Source organism: Cercospora kikuchii, assembly GCF_019650295.1.
Source record: "Cercospora kikuchii DNA, contig_00006, whole genome shotgun sequence".
Classification (NCBI taxonomy): Eukaryota; Fungi; Ascomycota; class Dothideomycetes; order Mycosphaerellales; family Mycosphaerellaceae; genus Cercospora; species Cercospora kikuchii.
In genome coordinates this window covers 310,422-329,389 of record NW_025408587.1, presented here as the reverse complement: position 1 = coordinate 329,389, position 18,968 = coordinate 310,422, and the positions used below count along the sequence as shown (strand labels likewise).

The 18,968-nt window shown below is 52.4% G+C and overlaps 7 protein-coding genes across 7 annotated transcripts; 4 read left to right on the top strand and 3 right to left on the bottom strand.

The window, feature by feature from the left end:
* Nucleotides 1-171: 171 nt before the first annotated feature.
* CKM354_000906800 (uncharacterized protein) lies at nt 172-1,290 on the top strand (the record flags this gene model as incomplete). The annotated part of the gene is made up of 1 exon (XM_044804474.1): nt 172-1,290. One exon carries the CDS (start codon nt 172-174, stop codon nt 1,288-1,290), a length of 1,119 nt encoding a protein of 372 aa, XP_044660409.1.
* A 993-nt stretch (nt 1,291-2,283) lies between these two features.
* Nucleotides 2,284-2,484, top strand: CKM354_000906700 (uncharacterized protein; the record flags this gene model as incomplete). The annotated part of the gene is made up of 1 exon (XM_044804473.1): nt 2,284-2,484. The coding sequence occupies one exon, from the start codon at nt 2,284-2,286 to the stop codon at nt 2,482-2,484; it is 201 nt and encodes a 66-aa protein (XP_044660408.1).
* A 564-nt stretch (nt 2,485-3,048) lies between these two features.
* CKM354_000906600 (uncharacterized protein) lies at nt 3,049-4,188 on the top strand (the record flags this gene model as incomplete). The annotated part of the gene is made up of 1 exon (XM_044804472.1): nt 3,049-4,188. One exon carries the CDS (start codon nt 3,049-3,051, stop codon nt 4,186-4,188), a length of 1,140 nt encoding a protein of 379 aa, XP_044660407.1.
* A 1,508-nt stretch (nt 4,189-5,696) lies between these two features.
* On the bottom strand, nt 5,697-7,319 carry CKM354_000906500 (uncharacterized protein; the record flags this gene model as incomplete). The annotated part of the gene is made up of 1 exon (XM_044804471.1): nt 5,697-7,319. The coding sequence occupies one exon, from the start codon at nt 7,317-7,319 to the stop codon at nt 5,697-5,699; it is 1,623 nt and encodes a 540-aa protein (XP_044660406.1).
* Nucleotides 7,320-8,119: 800 nt separating this feature from the next.
* On the bottom strand, nt 8,120-10,448 carry CKM354_000906400 (uncharacterized protein; the record flags this gene model as incomplete). The annotated part of the gene is made up of 5 exons (XM_044804470.1): nt 8,120-8,287; nt 8,339-9,675; nt 9,726-10,131; nt 10,228-10,360; nt 10,426-10,448. 5 exons carry the CDS (start codon nt 10,446-10,448, stop codon nt 8,120-8,122), a joined length of 2,067 nt encoding a protein of 688 aa, XP_044660405.1.
* A 378-nt stretch (nt 10,449-10,826) lies between these two features.
* CKM354_000906300 (uncharacterized protein) lies at nt 10,827-16,571 on the top strand (the record flags this gene model as incomplete). The annotated part of the gene is made up of 1 exon (XM_044804469.1): nt 10,827-16,571. One exon carries the CDS (start codon nt 10,827-10,829, stop codon nt 16,569-16,571), a length of 5,745 nt encoding a protein of 1,914 aa, XP_044660404.1.
* Nucleotides 16,572-17,148: 577 nt separating this feature from the next.
* Nucleotides 17,149-18,806, bottom strand: CKM354_000906200 (uncharacterized protein; the record flags this gene model as incomplete). The annotated part of the gene is made up of 2 exons (XM_044804468.1): nt 17,149-18,604; nt 18,652-18,806. 2 exons carry the CDS (start codon nt 18,804-18,806, stop codon nt 17,149-17,151), a joined length of 1,611 nt encoding a protein of 536 aa, XP_044660403.1.
* Nucleotides 18,807-18,968: the final 162 nt, after the last annotated feature.

The window sequence follows — 18,968 nt, the reverse complement described above, 5'->3', positions numbered from 1 at the left end:
CCGAGGCTGGCGTCCCCATGGTGACTCCAGACGCGTCTCCGGGCCACCGCGCCGAAGCGCGTCGTGAAGGATAAGTAAATTGCGAGCACATCATCCTGTTGTGAAGTCGCTCTTTCAGTTTTCTGACCCTCCTCGCTTGCCCATTCTCACCACTTAAGCAGTGCCGAAGATATGTTTCCGGCAGCAAAAAGGCAGAGGATGGACGACGCCAGCGGCGGCAGCAGAAATCCGGACCAGGCTCAACCCCACGCGTATGTTCTGCCTCACGCGTCCGCTCTGCCTGCTATAGGCGGCGCACCTGAACAGTCTTACCAAATACACATTGGCACCGCGCCTCCGGTTCCTGACATTCGAGCACTGTTTGAGGCTGGCCGATATCAAGAAGCAGGTCTGGCGCCAATGTCGCAACTGTTCGCTCCCACTCATATGCCTCTACCAAGGCCAACGAGATATCATCCTGATCCAATACCTTATGGCATCATGATTCCCGACAACGAAGAAATGGTCAATGCCATTAGCCCGGACCTCTTGAAGCGAATGTTCCTACAGCTCACGCAAGAAGACGCAAGTGGCCTCATGTACTCCGCACTGGTCAATCACCACGTCCGGCAGCACGTGACGGAACGTACACGGGTCATCAACTTTGACAGCTACAGCAGGACGGCGTGGCATGCCATCAACACCAAGTATGATCGCTTGAGCGGTAGCAAGCAATACGAAAGAGCGAATGATGTCTTAAACGACGTCGAGCGCTGCATCGAGAGCATCAGCCAGCAGGCCACCGCGTTCAGTTCTTTCGGGACCAAAGTCAACGCTCTGGAGACCCTCAGGAGAATTGGGAAGACCATCATTTCGGCCAGCGAGATCATCGGGCGCGAAGTTCATAGAAATTACGAGTGGGACATGGGTTTGAAGAATGCTATCACGACAATTCTTAGGACTATGAGTCGAGAGGAGTGCTTCAAAGCAGGACAAAACGTGTCCGAAGTAGGAAAGGGCAAGCTCTGGGAGAAGATGGAGTGGGTCCGTGCAGAAGCAGTAAACAACCATTGCCTTGCCGGTCTTGACGTATGGGAAGCATGTGAACGGCTTCGAGGCGAGGATCCTGACGAAATCACGGACAGTGAATTTGAGAAAGAAGATGAGAGCGAGGGGGACGATCAAGATGAAGAAGAAGACGAAGACGAGATTCAGGAAGACTATGAAAGAGAGAATGAAGGATCCACTGGAAGAGACGATGAACGAAGCAACGCATCCGACGAGGACGAGGAACCATTTCACCCCTCTTAATTCGCCGCTTGCGCTGATGAAGTCGAACATATATTGTACGCCAAATACTCCCACTTAAAGGACAGGCAACGGCATGAAAAGTCCTTCGAGGCCGCTGGGGAGATTGGAGTGCAGACTGCACTGATACGTGAGCGTGCAGAAGCTACAGATTACGTCTATGCCAAGGAAAGGGCATTGGACGCTCTTGTCGACATTGGCAACCTGATCCTTATGGCAGAAGGGAACGTTGTGGCCAGGGAGATCAGAGCGCAATTATCATTCGTTGAAATCATACCGGAGCTAATTCTTTCGATTGTGAGATCGATCTCAGAGAGCGACCGCAAGGCGATAGGCAAAGAAGGACGTCTCACAGAAAATCTCATCAGACTGATTGCAGTGGCAAAGGATCGTCCCATCACCGTTTATGATTGCCTGGACCAGGCCATTGAGATGCTATCCTGAGCTTGATGACTTGAAGAAAAGGCAGCGAATCTGGTTATAAGCGCACTTTGTTGCAATCGGCAAATGCATGCAAACAATCGAAATTACCGCGGTCCAACTGGATCTCCTTCGTCAGCAAACCCGAGGCCCAGAAAAGCTGAAACCAACCGGTCCTAGTGCGCGATATATGCATATCTCGCACTTCTCACCGATGTCCGGAAGAACTTTGAACGCGCACGAGCGGCACATGAACTACAAGCGTTCCTCGATCCACGAACCAACCCGCGAACTCTGCGATTCCGCCATTCTTAGCACTGTAATCGTGCGTGTTGACTCTTCTGCAAGATTCCAAGATCCGTCTTGGTCCGGATATTGGGCATGGCCGACCTCGGTGTGTTCGGAGCATCTCCGACTTCACCTCCTTCCCAGCACACGTCACAAGCCAGCCTGGAAATATATATGGCAGCGAATTCTGGTCTTAGCAGATTCAACTAAGACGCTCACTCTATCGTTTAATTATATTGTGTTCCAATTCGTCGGATTCTTGACTATTCTGTTCCATTTGCCGCCAAGATGCCTCTCCTTGCGAAACGCTTCTCTATCACGAACTTCTTCATTGCGACCACGGCACTGGGCTTTCAGGTCTTCGTTCTCTATCCATGGCATAACAAACTCGATGACGACTTCACCGAGCTGAAGAGGGAGAATGTCAGGCTTTTACAGAGTGTTGAGCAGCGGCTAGCTCAGATGAAAGAGAAGCCCGCGGCAACCTGAGTGAGACTCCAGGAGAGTAAAAAACACAGAACGTTAAAAGAAGAACCAGTACGTCCACAGCACAACCCGTGTCCTTGAGTGCAGCGGAGCTCACATGCACAAGTACAGCTAGATCTGCAACGATATACCATCTTCCGGGACAACAGACCGGAGCTGCATCATGCCAGGCGCTGAATCAATTGGCTCAGAGGGGAATTGGATTAGATGCACAACAATAAGCAGGGATTGGCAGCGAAAGTGTACATCAGACGTGCGAAGGACGAGAACGAGCAGCAGCATTCCCGAACGACACAACAGTGAATGGGAACAACATTTCTCGAGTCGATCTCGTGGCGGAGTGAATGAGTGAGGACCAAGAAATGGTGCACTCTGGCGGTCATTGACGAACGACTCCGTCGCGGCGCTATCATCTTGCTCGAGGAATTTTTTTTTTTTTACCAACCTCTTCCCTGTCTCTATTTCAGTTTCAGAAACCCATCACCAGCACTGACAACGACATACACAAACTGCAACAGCATCCTCGATCATCGTCTCAAGTCTCAACGAACCAGTGCTTGCAACAACATGGCAGACACTACGGCAAACGAGAGCGAAATCCCACGCGTCAACATTGCCACAGATGGCGATCTTATTCTGATTATCAACAACAACTACGAACTGCGCGTGCACTCGTTCATACTCAAGACGAATTCCCCAGTCTTCCAGGTCATGCTGGGCCCACACTGGCTCGAGGGGCAATCACTTGCGAACATTAGCAGCACCTCACCTGGAACGCTGAAGCTACCTGACGACGACCCCGAAGCAATGAAGTACCTCTGCTTGATGCTGCACAATTGCCACAATGAGCTTATGACTGCGCCGAGCCATGCGTTGTTGCTGGATATCGCGAAAGCCGCCGATAAGTACCGTTGCATTTCGAGTACGCGCCTAATCTTCGAGTTGTGGATCTCGCAACTTGTGAACCTCAAATACTACGAGATCGAATACAGCCACCTCGCCACCGCGTACATCCTCGAGGACGCATGGACGTTCGAAGAATTCTCCCGAAAAGTGCTCATGAAAACCAGTCCACATGAATTCCGCACATTCTGCAAGAGTGCAACGAGTGGAGATGAATTCGGCATCGTGGCCGCATTCATGCTTCGCTACGCTCTGCTCCGCAACATCGTGATCGGAGGAGTCGATCGTATGGTTGAAGAAATGTGCAAGCTCCTCGGACCAGACATGAAACACTACGTCGACAACATCCCAGGCATCACCGACGAAGATGCCAAACAATTCGTCCGCCGACGCCGCGGAGGTCTACCAAAATTCTGCGACTACTATCAAAAGATGACAGGCGAACATCTCGCCCTTTTCGCAGAAGCTCGCATTTGGCCCGACTGCCGTGCTGAGAGGCTCGAGAGCCTTATTCAAAAGCTGAAGCATTTAAAGTTGCCTGAGATTCATTTTGATGATGGACAATGCATGAGAGAGGATTTCTGGGAGGATAATTGGTTCATTTCTGATCTGCCATCTGCATTGGCTGCTCTGGAGGCTATTGCGGATCATGTGGACACTGCACTTTGTGTTCATTGCGTGAGATTGGCTGATGGGGCTGGATGCGAGGAGCATCAGGGTTTGCGTGTTATTCCGAGTCTCAGCAAGCAGACGCTCATGACGGTGCATCTTGAGCAGGTGAGGTTTGAGTATGGGGATCTGTGAACGCCGAAGGGAAGACAGTCGTTATTTTTGGCGTGAAATCTGGTTAGCGATAATGTTCAGCCAGAGCCTGCGCGATTGAACGGAAAGCTGTTGAGACATCGTGGGGTCGTCCATCAACAGGAAGAGATGAGCAGTGCGAAGACTTGGATATTCTGAGTGAGAATGGAAGCTAGCTCACACTGGTCATCGCACGGACGCAAATCTGAGATTCCCTATACTGCAGGGTAGCTCATGCCATCGTCCACGATATGCATGTCACGACCGCACTATAAACCACCAAACTTACTCACTCGTCTCAGCTTCCTGATAACTCTCCGTACAGAACCTGCGTTTCGATCTTCATCTATCACTCGTTCCCCTGTGGCTCTCACGCACGTCGTCTTGATGCCGATTGGGGCACTCGTGCTCATTTCATTCTTTGTGACTGCGGCTTCGAAGCCGGTTTCTTCCCGTCGAAATGAACTTGTTTCAACAAACTCTCTACCCAATCCTGCCGCTCGATAAACATTCGACCTCGTTACATAGAATGAACTGTCACCATCATCATCATCGTTACAAGCAACTGCACGAGTAGCATTGAAAAAGAGAGGAGGCACTGTAGGACTGTCTTCTCCATCTCTTCCTTCAAGCATTCTCAATGCTTTTCGTGGCCCATCTCCAACAGAAGCTGAATTTGGCGGCGAGGCCCAAGCGAAATCATTCAAATCAATGGCTGAGTCATGTGGACTCTCTTCGTTGAGTTTCCGGAAAGACTGGTTGAAGGGCCCGCTGTTAGTGTTTAGACCGCTGGTTGTTGTAGTCTGCCAATTGTTCAATTCCGCATCGATCGCACAAATGAGTGATGAGAATACTCCAGTGTGCTCTTCTGTGTGGCTTTCGTTCGTCGAAGCGAATTGTATGTTCACACTCTTCGTTGGAGCTAGTTGCCAGTAGCTTTTCGGAAAAGCATTTTGCGTTTCTGTGGGTAGGTGTTGCCAGGCTTGTATGTGGTCGTATGGAGGTTTCAACGAAGGCGAATTGTGAAGCTGTTTGATTTGCGGGAGGAGAGGTCTGGGACGATTTGTTGACCGATTTGCTTGCTGATGGTATTTAAACTCCATGTTAGGGTGGTCTTGAGTTCTGTTTTTTGGCCAGACGTAAGTTCAGGCTGTGAAGAATGATTCCGGTCAACAATTATATGACGTCCAGGGCGAGTTCCGGGGGAACTTGAGGTTACTCTTGTCTTTGTTCTGCATTTGAAAGACTTTGCTGTCTACATGGCAGCAGAGTCACTCGTGAGACATGCATGTTCTTCTCCATGTAGCTGCAGGCTTGTGTAGTATCCGCGGTATGTCTCACTCGGCCTGTGTATGAGCGATCTTCGTAGTGCTATGCATTGTAACACAGCCAGTGGCCTTTGCAACATGCTTTCCAGGACCAAGCCCATGACCATAGTAAATCGGGTTCATCCCTGCATGATATATATTCTATATCTAACGAGAAATTGCTTGCCGCTTCGAAGCCCATGATCAAGTATTCTCAACACTCGCATCGCTCTCTTCTCCGTTAGCATGTCCGTTTGCGCCGCCCAAGTCGTAGATGTCCACGTCAAATTCCACCGGGAAACGTTCCCTTCCCTTTGCGTCTTTGTTGACCCAGATACTGACACTCACTCCAGAACATCGAAACTCCCCAAAGCCTTCCTCGTCAATCACAACTTCACCCTCTTGCCAACCAAGCACATCCGTCCAGACGTGGCCCGCCTTGTCCTTTCCGACCTCCATCTTAATACAACCAGGCCCTTGATTACTCATGACAACCGCCATGCCATTCTTGTGCCGTTCATCACCCTTCCTATACCACCCAATACAATTTGCTTCGTTCATGTAATCCACCTGCTCCCCGTACGCAAACAACTTCCTGCAAAGCACCATGTCTGGAATCTTGCCTCCTGCCGAAGGCTCCTCAGCATCAACGCCATCGTCACCTTCTCCGGCCTTCATGCCATAAACGTCTCCGTAGAATACACACGGGTATCCCTTCTCCTGCAACAAGATCATCGCATACGCAAGCGATTTGAACCAACCCTCCATGGGCGTGGCCATCGTCTGTCCAGGCTGTGTGTCGTGGTTTGTGACGACAGTGACAGAATTGCAGGGCGCTGCTCGCGTGAGAGTGTTATCAAACACGGTCCGAAGATCTGCATCTGGTGTTGTTCCGATCCGAGAAAAGTTGTACACCAATGGTGAATCGAAGAGTGAGAATTCATGATCCATTTTCGACAGCCATTGCAGCATATTTTCAGTGTCTGCGCTCCAGAATTCGCCGACCATGAAGATGTCGTCCTTATTCTTTTGGTCTCCGGTCTCGCCAGTGCTGTTCTCGTGAGCCTCAGATGAACGGACATGCTCAACCCACTCATTTGTAAACCTTTGACTAAAATGCTGCACAGCATCAAGGCGGAAACCTTTCAGCCCAAGTTCATTGACAATCCAGCCACCCCAATTCTTAACATCCTCTTGCACTTCCGGATGATCGTAATCAACATCCGCGAACATCATGTAATCCGCATTCCCATCCTCATCATCTACATTCTCACTCCAGTCCTTATTCCGACCTTCCAACTTGTAAATGGCTTTCTTCTCGTTCGCTTGGTTCCAGTCTGTTCCAGTGAAATGATGCCAATGATACTTCTGTTTGGAGTATTTATCTCCTCGACCAGGAAATTCGAAGCCAAGCCAGGCGGAGATTTGGTAAGAGTCGCTGATTTCTTTGTTGCGATCGTCCTCTGCTACTTCCTTGGCTTGTACTTTCTCTTGCTTGTCTGCGCCAGCTTTGTGGTTCAGGACTGCATCCCAGTAGAGTCCAACACCCAATTCTTTCGCCTTGCCACTCAATTCAAGCAGGTCATCTTTTGTGCCCCATTTGGTCCGGACTCCACCTTTCTGGTCGAACTCGCCTAGATCGTAAAGGTCGTAGATGTCGTATCCGTTCCCGTCCTTGGAAGAGGCTTTGCAGCCCGGTGGGAGCCATACATTATCAATGCCGGCATTCTTGAGGCTTGGAAGCGCTTTCAGAAGGCATTGATAGTGTTTGCCATCTGCCGGGACATTCCACTCAAAGCCTTGGAACAGGGTGGCGTTCTCGGTCATGGTGACGTCTGACTTGAGAAAATTGGGTGCGAAAGAAGAATGCGAGTTTGTGAAGATGAGGGAACTTACCGCTTCTATGCCAAAGATACGAGAGACTGCACGTCATGATCTCGTATGCCGAATTCTGATGACCCGGCACATATCAAGGCACAGGAAGCTGGTCTTTGAATGGAGCAACCTCGTATCCATGTTCGGAGTGCATCGAACAAGAAAGACTGCCTGTGACGTCGCACGAAGGACAGCGATGAGGCTGAAAAGGCGGCGGCGGCGAGCTTCGTTGGCATTATTGACTCTGCGTTCTTGTAGGCGGTGGGAGTGTCGGCCAGCACAGAAAGTTGGCAGCGGCGTGGAGAGCGACGGCTTGGCATTCAGAGCCAGGGATCCGCTGGCTTCAGTCCGAGTGCCTCTGAACGCGATCGATCGAGAACTTCTCGTATGCAGAGAAAAGCAAGCGCTAAGGTAATGATAGGCCCGAGTCGGCTACAACGCAACACATTGAGCAATACGGCCCCTGCGGACATATCGTGATATACTGGTATCTGATGCTTTTCGTTTTCCGGTATCTCATGCCTACTGGCTCCGCCTCCAATGCTTCAATCGTGACCGCGGACGTGCATATCTGGATGCAGCAAGATCTCGACTCAGACCGAGAAATGCACGCGTGTCTCTCCTGTGCTTACGGCGGTCACTGGCCATCTGGCCTGCCCGGCAGAGCGCGCGGCGCAATCTACCAGGTCAATCACCACGGGGCGTTGCTGGCTGCAACTTCTGGTTACAAGAGGAAGTTCTGGGCGATGATGCTATCCTTCACTGCCAGTACTCCTGAAGGCCGCGCAGAGAGCGGCGTAGGTGTGTGTCAAGTCCAGAATGGGTTGTGGCAGGCTTGTGGCTTGCACAATACTCCGTACCTTGACCGCACCCTCGTCTTCGATCAGTTTGCGAATCGTGTAAAGCAGGTCGGGTGAGAACTGGTAAAGGTCAGCAAAGCACTTTCTTATACACAAGATGACCCGACTCACCTCTGAATACCACCTGTACTGCCAGGCGATCAGCCGCAGAAGAGCGCCCAGCATTCCTCTGCCATCTCCTTGCTGTTCGTATAGTTTTAGTACACCACGCATGGCTTTAGGACTGAAGCGCATACTGAGGCATGCTTGCCAAGCCTCGATCGCCTCGTCAGGGTGGTGTAGACGTTCCGCAAGATCACCTAAGATCTCCCATTCTTCGGCGCTCTTTGTGTTGTAGGGCAGCTGTTTTTGCTTGTATTGCGATGCCTCGGTCCGCCATATGGTGTAGATGCGCAGGTCTTCGTATAGCACCATGAACAGATTATCTAGCCACCGCTCACACAGGCGCTTGTGCTGAAATTGTGTATATTGCTGGTGCGCCGGATCCGTGTTCGGGGGCTGCGCTTGCGGGGTTTCTGCACCGGAGCGGACGGTGATCGAAGTCGAAGGTTTGGAGACGTCTGGGTCAAGATGGGAGGAAGCTGCTTGAGGCTCATCGTTGCCATTGATCATGTCATCGGTATCGGCATCGGAGTGGGCGTCATCCTGTTGAGAATGCCCATTCGGTTGCGGCGTATCTGTGCCTCGAAGTGCCGTTGTGCTAGCACTGCGGCTAGCGCTGGGTACTTGTCGTTCTTGCCTGTACTCTTCTTCCATCACGAACACCTGGCTGCGAATTTTAAGTAATTGGTCCCAGCCGATTCTCTTTGTGATCTCTGTGAGGAGCATATAAGCTTTGAGGAAAGTGCCTTTGTAGTTGCCCGCCGACAGCCTCCTAAGCGTTGGGTGCACTACATCGGAATCAGGTGTCGCGCCTGCATCATCGATCTCGTCGCATATAGTGTCGGGTGAAAGTGGCAAAGAGATACGAGCTGGCTCGGGCAATCGCGGGGCGTCTTTGTCTTGATAAGTGAACATGGGGCAGGAGTTCAATGTTAAGAGCGCCAGGTCCCATTTCTCCATAGTCACATAAATTTCGGCCAGTCGTGCCCATGTGCAGAATTCGCTCGGAGCTGAAACTACTTCGCGCTTGGCCAGTTCCAGTGCAAGATCTGCGCGACCTTTGCGATTGCAGAATTCTGCTTGTGTGTCAAGTATCGAATAGTCCATGGGCAGTTCTTGAACAGCTTCGTGCAGAAGTTGAACAGCCTTGACCTCCTCATCTGCGGCCAAGTATACCTTTGCCAGGAGAGAAGAGATCTCGGGATCGCGAATGCGTAGCTTCTCGAACAGATTGATTCCAGACGCGAAGCGGCCAGTGGTTTTGAAGTAGTGCAGGAGTCCGGATGTCAGGTGATTTGAGACAAGGTTGGGAACTTGTATTTCGGGATCGGAACCAAGTTGCCAGCCTGCGATAGATCAGTCTCGGTATACACCATGCGCAATCTGAAAGACCGACCACTGAAAAACAGCTTCTCGGCCGCATCTAAGAACCTCTGCTCTTGCTCGGTATTCTGCACTGGATTGAATCGCCTGACACCGATGATGCGCTTGATCACATCGCCTGAGCCGGTGTCTGCGTATGAATATGCCCGCAGTACGCTGCACAAATATGTCTCCAGCCAATGCTCTTCCGTAGCCTCCAGTTTGTTTCCCCGCTCGTCCACACAGTAGCTCTCGACAGTGCCGGGAATCTGTACCTGCACGCGCATATCGACTCGTGAAAAGGCATTGTAGCAGCAGTAGGTGCCTGAGATCACCTTGTTCGTGGTGTTGCTGGGTGCGTATGTGAGAGTGTTGATGTATGCTGCCAAGCTCGCTGACGAGGACGCATCGATGCCCGTGACATGATGGTAGACTCCAACCTTGTGTAACCAGTCAGTATATGGGCATCCAATCCCATGCGTTGCTCAGCAAGCTTTCAGCTCGCCGCTGCGTGTCCAGCTCGTTGCGTCGCATACCTGCTTGGAGACGGATTTGCTGTTGGCGGGTGCTTTGGTCAAATGCACCAGATCAGGTGGCCCAAGTTCACGCAGTGCTTGTAGGCTCTCGGTTCGTACATCGACAACGGAGTGGCTCTCATCTTCGAACAGTCTGCCTCGTGCTTAGCTGGCGAAGCTCTATTGACCGCTTGCGCTTCGGAGGACGGATGCACTCACTCAGGCACTGCTGTAGCCACCATTGTGCCTCCTCCTTGCCTGCAAGGCTTCGCTTCCGGGTCGCAATCAGGTCCTCGATAACGTGGCGTCGTTGTATGGCGGGTGAGGTGGGGCAGCGAGATTGATCGGTGGTGTGTATCAATTGGATGTGAACCTTTGCGGCAGCAAGACACCACGAATCTCCAACATAGCTGACCCAGCTTGGGAGCGGACCCAGCTGCGCAGCCAATCGGAACCTTCGGCCCCTGCCGGCGCAGGCGCGTCCGTTCACAGTTTCACGCGTCTGGCAATTGCGACGACCTTCTCAATCATCTTCACTCAACACTCTTCTGCTAAACATCGGCCAAAACTAACATAACAGGGCCGAATTATTTCGTACATGAACTGTGCCCAACGCAGCAATGTCGGGCTTCAGGGCGCTGAATATCGAATATGATGATGAGTCGGACGTCGAGGTTGACGATACCAAGGAAATCCAAATCGAAGAGGCACTCAAGCTCTACCAAACCGCCTTGAAGTTTCATGCAGATGGTCCAGAGTCGTACGATCAGGCTGCCGCAGCGTATGAGGAACTGTTCAAATCGGAGATCTTCAAGTATCCGGAGTCGCAGACGGAGCTCGAGCGCATACAACTCTATGGCCCAGCGCCAGATTACGTGCCTCCTCTTGATGGACCTGCATCCGGACGGAGCACGGCAAATAATAACTTCGACACTGGACCAAGCACTTTGCCGCAAATCCTTCACCTGTCGCACAAGAATTACGCACAATTCAAGCTAGACCAGCTGTCCGACAGACTCGACACGTTCGCCGTGACACTCAATCAAATCCTCACAGAGGCTACAGATGCTCTGGAGCACTTCGTGAGCTCGCTGGACAAGGATGAAACTGATCCTGACTTGTGGCGCCGAACAGCCTCTGTAGGAGAAGTTCTTAATAGTGACCGAATAACACGTTTCTGTTTGGAAGCTGTGCTCGATGGCGACGAAGATGGGCTTGATAGTGTGCGCTCGCTGCCTGGTCTCCACGAGGGATTTGCGGCAGAACAGCTGAGAGAACTGATCGCACAGCTGCAAGATCATCTGTCTACCCTGCAGAGCCCTCCTTCCATGAATGTGCGCCGCCTCCTGTCCGATAAAATAAAGGCCAGACTACATCCATACAACGCGATCATAAACCGTGCACGAGAACTGCGTCAACAGAACAGTCAACAGCCTGAGACTGAGGACACAGGAAGGCACATTCTACCAGCTCCGAGGACCTGGGCAGAGCTTGGCGATACAATTTTGCAGCAACAAATGTCAGACCAACATGGTATCGCAACCCGCCCTCCCGGCCTCGCCATATGCTTCGACAAAGCTGGCACTTTGCCGCCATTACCAGCTCCGCGCGACCTAGAGAAGCCCGGCAGTCCACAAGTTGTTATTTCACGGGTCAAAATACCCAAGATCACGATGTATCCGATGAATCTGACTCACCAGTTTCCTGGCCTAGACAATGGTCGGCCCACTGTGCAGCCTCAGATAGCCTCTGCAGACGCCAGCATGACTATTGCCGGTCCTTCACCAGTCGAGGTCGAGACTGAGCTGTCGACTATGACTCTCCCTTCGCGTAAGCGATCAGGAGATGTGGCAGGCTTACAGGATACAGAAGAGGGGCGGACTAAAAGCAAACGTCTTCGTGCGCGGGATTCCATTGTGGACGCTGCCGCTGAGCGCCAAGCAGATGCAAACACACGCTGGGAGCACGAGCAGGCATTGAATGAGTTCCAGGCGGCCGATGACTGGATGTTCGGGACTGTGAGTGGCCTTTTCGAGCGTATTGGGATTGTGGGGTTCGATGCTGCGCGTCATGTGCGGCAGGAAATGCAGACCACAGACTCCGGCGATGTCTCGCCCGTGGAACAAGGCTTTGCGGCCTCTTCGGCTTTGCGCCACGCGCGAAGGGACATTCAAGGCTTACTTGGTCACTGGAAAGAATCAATGGCTCACCTCGTTTTGCTTGGAGGCGAGAATCTCGACATCAGTCAAAGCCAAAATCTCCTCACCACAAGCAACATGTTCGGCAGTGTAGGGTCGTCCAAGGCGCTGACCAAACTCGATCCTTTGCCCAATGACGGACTTCAGGACTTAGTAGACATTGTCAACGAAGGATGGTCGCTCACAACGGATGTTGCCTGCAAGTTCATTGACGCGCTGCTTCGCCCCGGCAAGCTCTCGGTCGCAGAAAGCAGCTACGTCAAGTACCAGTGGCCCGAGACATTAAAGACAGTGGTGGTCCGTGTCATCGTTAACTTTGATGAGACGCTTTACAAGCAGGCAGCTGCCGAAGTTGCTCAATGGCAAACTCCGCAAACCAACGGTGAGGTCCAGACTGCCGTGCATGACTTATCGGAGATCATACAGTCTATCTTCGAGCTTCATCTGGACGTGTACTCTCTTATCAAGCAGGCGAATAGCGGTGTAGCAGAAGACACGATCGTGGCCCAAGGCGACCGACTCCAACGATGGTCGCAACTGGCGAGAGACATTATGCTTGCACGACAGCAGACTGATTTGCCTGACCTCAAAGATGATCTGAACATCAGATTTCTATGGGCCACTACCTTCGCTATCGGCGCTTCCGAGGATGTGAACCAGGAACACACCATCGGTTGCATGCACGATCTGAAAAGAATTCTCGTTGAAGCCGACATGCCCGGTATCCACCTTCCCAACAATGCGATCATGCCTGAGGTCTCACTCGACGCGCTGGAACGCGAGCTTTCCAAGCTGACCATGAAAGACTTTTTCGTCAAGGTCACAAACCAAGATGTCTCTGATCCTGCGTCTGTGATAGTGAGCTTGGAACCGTTGCTCGAGAGTCTCGACGCTGTCAAGCACACAGATAATGCCAGCAATGATGAGCCAACCCCAGCCTTGCCACCAAACGTCCAACCCGAGTTCGTACGATTTCTGGAAACGAGCCCGGTATCTGTCCGGCTGATGCTCTGGCAGCGTCTGCGCGATGCCTACATCAAGATCGACTACAAACCAAAGGTCGTCTGCTGTTATCTGCGCATGATCGGGATAGTTCTGGAAGAGATGAAGACGTCTGAAAATGCAAATCTTGAGCCAGCAGAGCGACTGGTGACTGAACTCAAGAGCCTTCGTCTGATTTCGGAATGGGTCAAGCTTCTGTTCGACCTCATACATGGCAAGCAGGACGCCATAGGCTGCATGGGTTGCATGGATGACGATTACATTAGATTCGCGGTGCGGAACTTTGGAGAACTACTACAGCTTCTACAAGTGTTCAACGTCGTGAATGATGCGGTGAGCGTCGGCCGGATCGAGGCACCATCGGTGCAGTCTTTCCGCGCTGTCATGACTTGGAGTCACGAGACGCAAGTTCGGGTGTGGATTATACTCTACGCCATTTTCCAGGAGGCAATATCGGAGAACAAGAACATCTTTTTGACACCAACGGAGGATCGCTTCGAGTTTTTACGTGTGGTTCATCGCAATTTGGGTATCCGTGGCATATGCTCCTGCTTGAATCGAGCTTTTGTTCGAATGCTGAAGGACGAGTTCTTCTCCATGACACACGTGGACGGCTACGACACCGAGCAAGCGCAGGTACTGTACGATCTGTACGGCCTGAACTGCTTCATCGATCCAGACCAGGACCTCATTGAACACAACTGCACGCATGATGCATTCCTCGACCGAGGCGTGGCCTTGCAAGCCGTGGACCTGTTGCTGGCTCAGGCGAGCAAACTTCCGATGAAAGAGCTCGTGAAGCATACACTGAAAGACACAATTGAGAAAGTACATGGTGCGCTTGCTAGGAGGAGGCCATCTGAGGCAATACTACGCAACAGAGAGACAATCAAAGAGTTTCTCAAGTCGAACATCCAACCCCTGGAGCTATACTCCTGCGTGAAGGGCGAAGGCAATCATCTTGCTGTGCATCCCGTGCCTGAGGGCGACGCAGTGCTGGCATCGAAAGGCTGGTTCTTCTTGATGGGTCATATGTCCCTCACCAAATTCCGCGCCCAAAAGCGCACTGGGCCAACGCCAACAGAAGATGTCGACATTGCCATCGCATTCTTCATGCAAGATCTGGAGTTCACAATGAATCATTGGGAGACTTGGTTCCGCCTTGGGCAAGCCTACGATACCAAAATCGAAGAAAGTGTAGTATGGTCGGCTGAGAAGCTCAACAACAGCATGCAGGACATCACCACGCTGCAGAAATATGTAATTCACTGCTTCACGATGGCCACGGCACTTGCTCATCGTTCTGCTGACCTCAAGTTCGAAACATCCAGCAAGATGGCAGAGTTGTACAGCGATTTTGCCTTGAGGCTGTATGCATCGTCTCGGGAGCCATTCTCTATGAAGCCTTTTGAAGTTGAGGAGGAGAACATCTTCGTCAGCGATCACAAAGGCGTGCACAGGTCAACCTCGCTCAAGCCCATGCGGCTATACACTGTGTGGAAATTGGCCAACACCATGTTCAAGAAAGCTCTGCGGGGTCGATCTGATCAGTGGCAGCTACACTACATGGTGGGTAAGTGTCTGTGGAAGATGCACAATGCGTCTGATGAGTTAAGACGACGTGATCAGCCTCCTACAGGTCCACAAGTTGTGGATGCTTTCGTCAAGGCACTGGAACTCTTGCCTGACAAGGACCGGAAAGAAAGTAAGGACTCAAAGCGCGAGCCTACTTTGGAGCCACACTACAAGCTTTTAGTCATTGTCGACAAGCTCTGGCGGAAGGGCACTCTTGATTCGGCCAGCATGAAACAGGCACTGGACCATTCTCACTATGCGCGCAAAGAGGGATTCCCAGAGTCTATGGACAAGTGGACAGAGCACGTCCTAGCAGTGCTCAAGGCTCTGAGTAAAGCAGACAAATCGAATTGGTATCATCGCATGATTGCAAGAACTGCTAATATTGCCTACGAGCAGAACAGACCCTCCGCAGAGCCCACCACGGAACAGCTTGATGCCTGCGCCCGAGCTGCCAACAACGTCTTGACTCAGCAAATGTTCACAAAGACGATGGTGTTGCAAGTTTGGCGACCAGAAAACGAAAGGGCTGGACGCCACTTTGTCTACACTTCCCGCTACACCCGCTTCATGGTGAAGATCTTGAAACAGCTCAAAGACCGTGTCACACTGGAGACTCTGGCAAAGAGAGTTCGGAGAAGACAAAATGATCTCTTTGAGCAAAGCCTTGTCTGGCAGGACATTTGTGCTGCCTGGCTGTATCTCCTACGCACATACGGTGGCTTATCAGAAGGACTCGAGACTGCGTGCTTCAGCAACATAGCATACGAAGACTTCGTGGCCAGGAAGGATCCTCTAGAAGTGTGGATGCAGAACACGCCGAGTGGCGAGTCGCCGGCTCTTGACGTGCTTCGTGAGGTACAAGAGCTGAAGAAGATTAATCAAGGCTTGATGAAACCGGGTGCCATCGATGATCTCATCGGAGACTCGTACGCGCACCTCTTCAGCACTGTAGGCAAGCAGCTGTGGGAGCAAGAAGAGAGACAAAAGAGGGAGGCAGAAGCGAACAAGCCATTAGAACCTGCCCCTGCTCCCACTCCCGCGACAGTCACCAGCCCACCTCGCAATCCGATGATGAGCCTCACGCATCTCATGAATGTGGATGGCGCTTCTGATGCCGTTCGTACAGCTCCAGCAGCGCCTGCGCCCGTTCCCGTGCCTGCTCCTGCAATCGCTGAACCAGATCTCGCACCAGTCCGCCGCAAGATTGGCGTTGGAAGACGTGAAATTAGAACCAATGCCGAAGCATGCGCGTTCAAAGGCGGCTCAGCTTCCAACAAGGACAAAGCTGGAACGAATGCGTCTGCTCAACCGAAGGGTGTCATGGACGTCATCGACCAAGAACGGAGATCCAGTCTACCTGGAGGCTTCTCGGTGGAAAACAGTGCTCCCGCAAGCATCCATGAGAACGCAGATGATGCAGATGACGAGAGCGAGCTTAGTGATCTTGAGGAGGAACGAGATGACGAGGAAGACAGGGACGACGATATGGTTCCAGCATCTTCTCCTCTTCCGGGAGCTCCTACGGACAACCAGACTGGCACGGTAGCGGGCGAGAATGATGTTGAGATGGGAGATGAGGGGGACTAGAGGCTTCCTCCTGCTCCGTACTTCGCGCCAATTGCTGGCAGGGTGAGGACGGCTGCTCATCCTCGCGCCGCCAATCCGGCGACAATTGTTCCTGGACCAAGCATGATCGCGCCTCTTACAGTTGCGAATTTGGCGACGCTGCCTGCTCAGCCAGCAGTGCCTATGGCCCGACGCCTTGCCTGTCCCTTGTACTCTTGCAAGTACAATGATGGCATTCCTCGGCGTTGCAGATATACAATCGTTCCTCTCGATACGGATCGCGGACTTTACTCTACGATGCTGCAGCACGTGCGAATTGTGCATGGCTCCCCCAGGTCTAACGATCCGAATCAGCAGCGCCTGAGTCAGTTTCTCGGAGGCAGACCGAACAACAACAGATATACTTGGAATGCTTTGTTGCCGTGGGTGAATCGCGAATATCAGGTTTCGTGACGTGGGAAAGAGGAGTGGTGTTGTAAAAGTAGAGGGAGCCGCCAGTGTGGAGGACATCGTGAGAGACAGAACATTGGATATGGTATGAACAGTCTGTAGTATTACACTATTCTGACCTTTGGCAGAGTCAGTCAACGATCGCTGATCAACCGCTTGTAGTATTCATGCTTCCAGCTCCTGCTCCTGCAGCTTGTCTTCCATTTTGCCCATTTGTACCAAACCCGCCGCCTAGCATCACCATGTTCGTAGACGAAGGCCCAGTTTGTGCCGGCAGTGCACCACCAACACCACCGCCCTGCATTGCCACATTCGAAGCCGGCGCTCCTCCTTGACTCTGCATCGCACCACCACCACCGCCAGCAGGACCAGTGGCCATGTTCGAAGCTGACTGCGCTCCTTGGCTCATAGCCGCACCAACACCAGTGGCTTGCGGTCCAGCAGCACCCAAAACCTGCAACCTCGCAGCTCCCTCTTTCACCACAGCCTTATAATGTTCAACCCTACAATCCCCAGTATCATTCACGCCCCCCTCAGCGCGATAACAATCCAAACACAACCCCCACATCCGATCCTTGTGCATCATTCTCACCAATCCCAGCGCCGTTGCGAATTTATCTTCCACGTGCATACACCAAAAACACGAATCTCTTGTATCCGCATCCGGAACTCGGAATCTCTCGACGGCGGCTACGACGCTTCCTGTTTGCGAGCGCGCGGAAGGTGTTGGATCGGTGCTGTTCATGAGTAGAGGCCAACGAGTTCCAGGCCAGAGATTTGCGTCTCGAAGAGCGGAGAGGAGGTCTGTTCCATTCTCATTATCGATTGTGCAGATTTCGCTGGAGACGTATCCGGGGTTACCGAGCTGGTTGAAGTCGGGTCTTTCGCCAGGGGCTAAGTCGACGTAGTGTTTTGCGTCTTCGGACATTGTTTCGGCGAGGGGGTCGATGAGGAGGTCGAAGTCGATTCGGAGGTCTTGGACGGCTTCTCGTTGGCGGCGTTTGAGGGCGTGGAAGAGAGGGCGTTGGGTGGGAGAGGTTGTTTGGGTTTTGGGGTCGGTGAGGATGGGTTGGGTGAGGATGAAGTGGGTTGTGAAGCGGGTGAAGAAGAGGGCGTCGTTGAGGATTAGACTGGCTTCGATGAGTTGGAAGAGGTATTGGGTGTCGTTCGGTGCTGGACTGGCGGAGAAGGGGGTTGTTGGTGGGCCGGTGCCTGAGGGTGTTGGTGGTGGGAAAGCGGAGGAGAGACTGTTGCGCGAGGTTCGGGTGGATTTTTGGAGTTTGGTGTAGATGTAGTCGAGCCATTGGGAGGCTGCGCGGCCGGCGGCGACGAGGCATTCGAAGCGGGCGCAGGTGGCGACGAAGCGGACGAGCAGATCTGGCTGGAGTCGCGTTGGGAGGGCATCGTTTCGCAGGTGGAGGACGTTGAGGAGCAGGAAGAGTGCGTCGCCATCTTCGTTCTCTAGGTGGACTTCTCGTGGCTGCAGAAGTTCTTCATTTCCCGGTGCCGGCGTTGGTGGCGCGAGACCGCCAGGAGGCGCGAGAAGGCGACGGAAGACGGGGCTCGCGATGGTGAGGGCGTTCGATGAGACTCGGATGCCGACACTGCGCTGGTTAGTGGGCAATATGGAGGTGATTCGCAGTGGACTTACGACTGAGGTATTCCTGCGATGCCCTGAACGACGAGCACTGCGTCGCCATTGATACAGATGTCGACGATGAGGCCGGGACTCTGCTGCGTCGTCGTGTCTATCTGTAGTTCCGGCATCTTCTTCTGTCGTTTAGCTGCACGGTCGCTGTCTGCCATGGTGAGCAAGTTGAGCGTGGTCGGATACCGGTGAACGGAGAAAAGTAGCGTTGTTGTGATGTATTTATGTGAAGGGAAAAGCTGGTGGCTGGTAGGCAAACAACGCGCTAATGCAGCTCCTGCATATTGTCCCGTTCACTCCACATCCCTCGATTGCCATCT